Source organism: Cyprinus carpio, chromosome B21, assembly GCF_018340385.1.
Source record: "Cyprinus carpio isolate SPL01 chromosome B21, ASM1834038v1, whole genome shotgun sequence".
Taxonomy (NCBI): domain Eukaryota; kingdom Metazoa; phylum Chordata; class Actinopteri; order Cypriniformes; family Cyprinidae; genus Cyprinus; species Cyprinus carpio.
The window spans coordinates 10,627,106-10,635,905 of record NC_056617.1 but is presented as its reverse complement, the minus strand read 5'-3'; the positions used below and the strand labels follow the sequence as shown (position 1 = coordinate 10,635,905).

The following is an 8,800-nucleotide window of genomic DNA, read 5'->3' as shown; positions in this document are numbered from 1 at the left end:
TATTATTCACTGAATTTTTATTAATGCAATATCGGAAACATATTGCTAAATTTTACTACTTGTTAAAAATGTGTGAAAAATAATCCAGTATTGCTTTTTTTAATATAAATTTAACCTTAATTCCAAAAGCATATTTTTTTTAGTTAGAGCAATCTTAACTTATCAACAGTCCACATGCTGGAAATGTTTAGCTTCTTAAAAGGATGTGCTGTTGAATTTCTTTTTCAGTATGTTATTGATCCAGAGGATGTGTCTTTGGGAGAGAAAGGTGTACACAGTCGGTTGCTTGAGATTACCACATCCTTTTGACCCTGATACCACTCCAACTAGGTTTTTCTTACATTCCAGAGGTCCACCGGAATCTCCCTGAAAAAAAGAACACAAGGTTCTTCTTCCTTTCGACAGGTAAAAGGATTATTTCAAAGAGCCTACAACCAGCCATAAATCAGACCACAATATGACATACCCAACAGGTGCCTGTCTTTTCTTGCTTGCCTCCTGCACACAGCATGTCTTCGGTGATCACAAGATCTTCGTTGTAATAGCGGCTGCACCTGGCCCTGTGCATCACTGACACCTCTAACATTTGCAGTTTATCAGAAGGTTCCATAAGGTTAGACTCAGTAGTACCCCAACCTGTCACGACACAATTTGTTCCAGGTGGAACATCTTTTCCCTTTTTAGGGATTTTTTTGGTTTTCCCTTTCACTTTTTTGCTTAGCTGTGGAACAAAAGGCAACACACAAAAGCATTCTGTGAAAAGAGTCATACGCTCACCATGTCTAAACAATAACCACATTCAGTTCATCCTTACCTTAATGAGCATGATGTCATCCTGTTTAGTTTTTGCATTGAAAGTTTTAGGGTACTCGTAACTGACGATGCCAACACGCTGGGTGCCTTTACTCAGAGACAGAGATCCTATGAGAACTGTCACAGATTTAATGGATTTTCTGAAATAGAAAAATGAATTAAGTGTACTTAGGTGCAGATATTTTATAGTGAGCTCTAGCTAAGCTAAAAAACTAAGAGCTTAGCATTAAAAAAATGGGGGGATGTGTCCCAGCCAAGTTAATTTTGCAAACAAACAAATAAATAAATATGAATTCAGTAATAAATGTATCTTCAATTAAAAAAAATCACAGCTCTTTCAAGAGGAAAAAACAGGTGGCTGACATCTCTGATTACATGCTCTTATTTATATATTTATATTCTCTCCTGAAAGATTATATTATGCTTCACATAGATTTTACAAGTAAATAAATATAAACAGATCAATAAAATTTCATTACAAATTTAAATAAATAAATAAAAGATTAAATAACAATTGTATTTTAATTTGGATAATTATTTCCGTGAAAGAATGCATATAAAATATAGAATATGTTATAATAATGTTAGACTAATAATGTTATACTAATACTACAAAACATATGAAAGATCTTATTTGTAGATTCACATTTCCTCTTTGAAAGATTATATGGGAACACTTTATTTTGATAGTCCACTTTCATTCTACTAACAGTAAGTAACTTTGCAACTACGTGTCAACTAGCAGTTATTAGAGTATTAGTAGACTGTCTGCTTAATACCTTCTAACACTTGATGGGCCCACAACATACAACATACTGACTACAAAAATCTTCGCAAGTATATACCAACTTATTCGACTAACCCTAAACCTAACCTAACAGTCTGCTCTGAGAGTTAGTAGACATGTAGTTGCAAATTAAGGAGAATTCGTTGACATGTAGTTGCAAAGTTACTTATAGTTAGTAGAATGTCTAAAGTGAACTATCAAAATAAAGTGTAACCGATTTTATTATACTTCACAAATACTTTACAAGTTTATTAATATGCTGAAAGTGGTTGCCTTACTCTTTGCAATTTGCTGCAGTTAAAACCCACTGGTCTTTAATCAGGATTCCTCCACACACATGCTTCTCGTTCTTCTGAATGGACACCATCCATGGTTGAGGTTTTTTGACATCTTTGCCTCCAATAATGGACACCTCAGAGCAAGCTGGAATAGAGATTTAAAAGGTGGTTACAGATTCAACAAAAACAAACTGATGAATATGTGTTGCATACTTTTTAATCAAACTCTGTGACAGATAAATAACAATTACCTGCCACTTTGAAAAAGGTGAAGGCCATGAAATAATACACAATCAAATATCTGCAAACATCCATCTTGCTGCCTGTTTTCTCACCCAAAGTCATTGTGTTACCTCAGACATCCAACAACACCAAATGTAAGAGCACTGAGGAAATAACTGCTTTTTAACGCATGTTTTCTTATTTTGTGGTCAGAGCAACATCAAAAGGTGTGCATGTGTGGGAGGGTTTGCATGCAATGTGATGCATTTGCTTTTGCAAATTTTAACAAGTTCACAGTTCCATTTCTCTATTTGAAGAATACAAAACCAACAGAAAAATGCAATTATTTTGCAATAATTACCTTATAATCTACTGTCATAACCTTAAATGGTGTTCATATGAGAGCAGAACTTTAAAAATAAAAGTGCTTTAAAGCTGAGGGTGAGTGGTTAAAGCTCTACTGACTGTATCTGTGGCATTCTGTCAGTTAATCTTATCTAGCAAAACAACTGGTCATTTAAAAAAAAAAAAGTATATGCTTTATAAACACTTTTCTCTCACTTCTGCCGACTGTCAAAGCCGGAAGCTGTTCCGGCGGATGATGTAGCACGTATGGGTCGCGCGAGCGCCTCTGGGAAATATAGGAGAAAAGGAAACAATGTTTCCTTACTTCAGCAAAGGAAAACCAGTCTCCTCTTGGCTTATATCGAAAGCATCCTACAATTTCCTTAATAAATCCTCATTTTGTGCTTCTAATTCATGAATGGCGTTTTGTTTTGTTCTCTCTCTGCGCTCGTCACTAATCACGCAACGCTGACATGCTACATCATCCACCGAGCGGCTTCCGGTTTTGACAGTTGCCAGAAGTGAGAGAGAAGTGTATATAAAACATATACACTTTTTTTTTTTAAATGACCAATCATTTCGCTAGATAAGACCCTTATTCATCGTCTGGTATTGTTTATAGCTCTTTGAAACGGCACTGAAACTGTAATTTTGACCTTCAACCGTTTGGAGTCCATGAAGTCTACTACATGCTGGAATGTTTTCATCAAAAACCTTAATTTCTTTTCGACTGAAGAAAGAAATACATAAACATCTTGGATGACATGGGGGTGAGTAAATTATCAGGAAATTTTAATTTGAAAGTGAACTAATCCTTTAATTTTGTAGATCGAACATAAGAGTCCAGCTATGGTACCATTGAGAGTAAACAGAGGACGCTGCAGTATTATTAGATTCTTTCTAAAATAGCCCTCACCGAAAGATTGATGTGAAGCTAAAGTGACTAACAGTTTTTCACACCTTCAGAAGTAAAGCAGGAGCTTCAAAGCAGAAAGCAGAACGCACGATTGCGGTCTCCTGCTGCACCAATACCTTACAAATGTGTGAATCAAATGAATACTTATTGAGCTTCATATCTAGCCTTACTTCGTCATACTCGGGCGGGGTTCGGGCTGGCACCCAGGCTACTTCATATCAAGACAGAAGAAAAAATATCTATAGAGAAAAAAATGAAACCACTTTTCTGAAAATGAGTTACTATACTTGCAAATGAGAACATTTTACTTTCTTTGACGTTTACAAATATAGAGCAATTTAACAAGCTCCTAGAGCAAGAATATTTGGTATTTATTAAGAGTGATAAAAAAAGCACGGAAAATGATAAAATATCTAATATAAAATAGTCCAATTATTTAAGTTTTACTTATACAACAAGCACTGGCATCATGCATCATTGCTCTTACTAATTGATTTCCCCAGACCAGAGAAGAACCTTTCTAATCTTAATCCAATATAGACTGAAGAAGTGCACAGTTCCACTGTCAGCACACAAACACAATGCTGGATGCGGGATTAAAATCCCAAAACTGACAGGAGATCCTCAGGGGCTGTCAACATTATTCGGGCCACATTTTCCATCTGTCATAACGTAACCGCTGGCAACAGTTATTGCCTCCATTACAAAGGCATCATCGGATTGGATGGATTTCAAACTCGACCAAAAGTTTCATCAGCGATGAGAGGTTATTAGAGCCAAGTAATGAGACCCTAATCTAAAGTAAACAGAATTGATCTTAATTAGCACCCGCAACACAAATAGAAATCTCTTTAAAGATCTTTGACTGTGTTTTTCTTGAACTTGATGTTCCTGGAATTCCAATGTGGTTTTGTTGTTGAAAGATCTACCAATCAATGAATGCCTTTCTAAACTTTGTTGCACTGATTTCTAAAGTGTGTTGCACAGATCCTATCGTTAAAGTGAGGGATATTTTACGCTTCAATTTCCCATGAACTAATTTCTGTGGCACTCTTTAGGCCAAACACAATACTATATAACAAATAATTATATAACTGAAATATAACTAGTATACACTGAAATACTAACATAAAGTCTACACACATTAGCCAACTATGTAACTATTAGTCTAATGAATGTCTGTGAGCTCCTCTCAATGATTTTCTTGTAAAATCATTAAAAGATCCATCTGTTTTGCTTTTTTTTAGTATGTTTCTTGGTTCAGAGCAGCATGAATGGACACATATTTAGCACACTACAACTAATACGGCTACAGTTTGTGCATTTCAGCTGATTAAATTGGCTGTGCTCATGCCTTGGCAGAGTTAGTCTGAATAAAAAGGCAGCTTCAAATAAATGCCCTTGATGCAAACCGTGTGGTGTCTTTTTCATCAAGGAATTCTTGTGCTTGAAGGCATAATTACAGAGCTCAAGCACCTACGGAGCATTTATTCAAGGACCTGGAAATCTAAGAGGCTTTATCTAATTCATGCCTTTGGCATGACAGCTATTACTTATGAAGCTATTCCCCGAGATCTCTCAATAATCACCAGGGTATTTATTTATGTGTTTGTATATTTATTTATTGAACCTAAAGTGATTCGTTAAAAGGCCGCTTGTGAAAATGGCCTGTAGAGAGTCAGTTATCCAGCTCACGGATCTTCTCAGAGAACAAACTCTTTTCATTTCATGGCTCAGGAGACTTGTAGTCCATCCAAAAATGAAAATTCTGTTCATTTACTCATCCTTGTGTTGTTCCAAAACTCTCTGACTTTCTTCCTTCTGTGGAACATAAAATAAAATATTCTAATGAATGTTTCATGCGTCTTTGTCCATACAAAAAAAAGTCAAAGCCGCCCAGTAATGTTTTGGACTTTAAATGTCTGGTATTTCTATCTATAATTAATGCATACAAACCTGTCTAGAATATTTTGTAGTGAAATGTTTTGTTTTTTTCTTACACAGATTTAATAACACAGAAAATAGTGAAAAATAAGAGCAAATTAGCTGTTTTGTGTTCAGTCAGTGAAAGACAGAACTGCTAAATAGACAGAATGTCACAATGACATACAGCAACAACTCCCACAACACCTCTACACACCTTTATTTTTCACAGTTATTTTTGCCATGTAATTCATTCATATTTCATAAAGTTCTATCTAACCTGTTATAGTCATGTTGTTACCAAACTGAATTAGGTAACACAAATGAAATGACACATGACACAATGTCCAAGTGAGTCTGAGTTTCAGTATCTGATTTACTCACTTGTTGAACAGTACAGTTAGAGATCAAGTGTTAATGTGTTTGTACATCCAGCAAGGCCCTTGTTTGCTTCACCTAGGAACTGGTTTCCTTTGGGAAATAAAACGACAGAATGGTGTATCAGTTGACTAAATGAAAAAGTAGATGTGGCACAGTGGGAGCAGCTACCTGTGACAAGTTTGTGACTCATCCATCACTCAGTCTGAAGCAAACAACAAAGTCAATTACACCTTAAGACAATGCATGAAATCAAAGCTAACTGAAAACGGCATGGCTTTCTTTGCATTTTTTGGTAGATTGGGGAATATTCCGATGGCTAAAAAACTCTATATGACAAAAACATAACGTGATTATTTAAACATGTGCATGTTCACAGAAAGTGCCATGTCACTTCAAACTTGTATGACTTTTGCTTTCCTTTTTTATTTATTTATTTTTGGGTTTGTTCATGTCTTATCTTGCCAAGGGCACCAAGATGACTTGGTGCCCCCAGAAAAACAATAGTTGCATGAAACCCTGGGAAAGACCTACTTTTTGAGTTCCAAAACTTCCCTTGAACCAGCTGGTTTCACATATGGTCTGAAATCCTATGCATAAATTGATATAATTTATGCATTAAAAAAATGCTTGGTTGGTTATTTATGATTACCTCAGCTTTCCCTGCAAATAAAGTCTGCTCAATTAAAAAAATAAAAAGTAAAAAAATAAAAATAAAAATGAACATATTGCATTTGAATGTTGAGCATAACAAAAGGTCATATTAATGCACAACATACTTTTCCATTTAGTTTCCTTCTCACTCCATTTGAGCTTGTCATGTTTAATGAAACGTTTAGCAACAGATGTTTGGTTTGGTGTTTCTTGTATAGAGTGACACTGAGAAATTTTCCCAGTCACACCTGAACTGTCTGACCTAAGTTTGAACTCACAACATAACACACAGGCTTGTGTTCAGCTTTGAAAACATGAGTTGAGACAGTGTAAGAGTACAAACCATTCAAAAGGACAGAGGAAATGCTCTGAGGGAACAAGAACACTGTGCTCCACCCTCAGCTATCCATGTCCCCTTGTTTGTATACCATGAGGAGATCTGATGAATTATTCATATGAGCACAGAAAAAAAAAGCTGCTGTGGAGACTTAATTAATGATTGATCATTTGACTTCAACATTCTAGATAAGTCTTGCCAAGATGTTTGAGGACGGCTTAAGTCAATAACTCCCTAATAGTAAGGATTTGTTCCAATTTTAAATTGATTTTAGAATTTGAGAATTGGATTTGTCAGAATTTATTTCCATCTTCACTTGTTTTGTTTCCAGATTCAGGGTAGTAAAGGAAATGTTTCAGCAGACATTGTCTGAGAGCTGAAGGACTATGCCTAAACCTACAAACATCCAGTACAGTGCTATTTCATAGTAAAGCATAAACGCAAACTGGTTATCCTTGCAGTTAAATACAGCACCTGCTTGAGTATGAAATATGAATTCCCAGAACTATAGTGTAGTTTTTATGGGTGCCATAGATACCCAAATATATGCATCCAAATACTAATTAAAAAAAAACATAATATCATAGAATCATAGTATAATAATAGCTTTAGCTAAATAAATAAAAACATTATGAAGAATTTTGGGCTATGTTCCAATTTAATTTCCTCTATCCAATTCCTGGAACTTGCACTTCTCACTCTTCACTTGCACCTGCACACTGAAAAGCCAGGCTACGCCACTGGCACAGAAGCGAAAAATTGAGCCTGTTCTCTGTTATGAGGAGTCTGATTCAAACTGACCTTTGAAGTTGTCACAATACCTGATGTAACATGGTTGCCAAGAAACTATTTTGTTAGGCGGGCTGCTGTTAGAAACCGAGTCTCATTATTTAAGAATGGACAAGTGTGGAACGTCATAGTTCAGCATTAACAAACTAGACTTTCATATCTCTGCTGCCTCAAATGCATTATTTATCTTGAGCTATGGGAAACATCTGACTCTCATTCTGTCTTATGTGATGTTTGAGGTAGAATTTAGGGTTTTTCCAAAACCAAACTCATTTACTGCATATCCTCTCGTCTCTCAACCAGATCCAAGCATAAATCCCAAAGGCACTGCAAAGCTTCATTAAACAGGTTCTGTACACCATCACAAGCTGGTGATGAGGATTTGGTGAGGGGCAGAGATCGCTTCCTTAGATCTGAGCAGTTTATGTGCAAAACAAGCTTCAAGCTTTTTTTATTTATTTATGTTTTTTATAACAGAAGGTAACATGAAAAAACATGCTTTTATAGGTGTCTGGTGCTAAGAAATATAAACCTTATGCAAAGGGAATATGAGTTTGCTAGTCTGGTCATATACTGTATCTCTCAGTGTATTATGATCAGTATGCCATTACAATTTTTTTTAATAATATAAATTACACTAAATTGAGTAAGAACAGGTGAAAACCTTCAGCATGTCAGTTAAGAAATAGCTGACCTCTATTATACTGAAAATGTATCATTTGCATGTATCGTATGCATTAAAAGCACTTTATATGCAAATATTTATCTTAAATATGTAAATACTTCAATTTCAGTATACCATGTATATAAAACATGAGGCAACCTTTTTGAAACAGTATGAAATTATGACAATAATGAAAATTACCCTTCTCCTACTTATATCTTAAATTCTTCCCTCAATATTACACTTCACTGAAAGTATGCCAGTGTGGTTTTAAGTAATTGTGTTCACTTGTTTAAGCACAAACTATTATAAAAAGAAAAAAAAAGTGAGAAAGAAAGAAATCGAAAGGTAAGAACGGATCTTTATCATTTTTAATTAATTTTAAAACAGCACACACAACTACTCTACTACTACACAACTATAATTTGCGCAATTGAATTCAAAACCTAATAGCCATTAAGAAAATTATCTTTAACAATTAGCCCCGTCTCCTCTATCTGCTCAAGTAATGCTTCAAAACTCAATACGGTGCATCAATTTTTAAGTCTTTAAGATGTTAATTGCAGAATTTATCCACTTCTTCACTCTATTCAACTATTCAAAGCATCGCATCACAGGGAGCACCACTGTCTGTTCTGCGTAAAAGCGCAAGCCATCCAATCCATTGACACTTGGCTCTATAAAAACGCAGCGA

General features: G+C 35.3%; 1 protein-coding gene across 2 annotated transcripts; it reads right to left on the bottom strand.

Annotated features, from left to right (window-relative positions):
- On the bottom strand, positions 1-2,480 carry LOC109045197 (granzyme K). Of its 2 annotated transcripts, XM_042748290.1 has the most exons (6): positions 2,462-2,480; positions 2,130-2,264; positions 1,879-2,023; positions 815-953; positions 467-721; positions 1-366 (listed from the first exon to the last, which is right to left on the bottom strand). In XM_042748290.1, exons 2-6 carry the CDS (start codon positions 2,221-2,223, stop codon positions 196-198), a joined length of 804 nt encoding a protein of 267 aa, XP_042604224.1. In that variant the 5' UTR covers positions 2,224-2,264; positions 2,462-2,480; the 3' UTR covers positions 1-195. The 2 variants fall into 2 exon arrangements, with proteins under 2 accessions (XP_042604224.1, XP_018918587.1); XM_019063042.2 differs by lacking the exon at positions 2,462-2,480 and having other exon boundaries at positions 2,130-2,283.
- Positions 2,481-8,800: the final 6,320 nt, after the last annotated feature.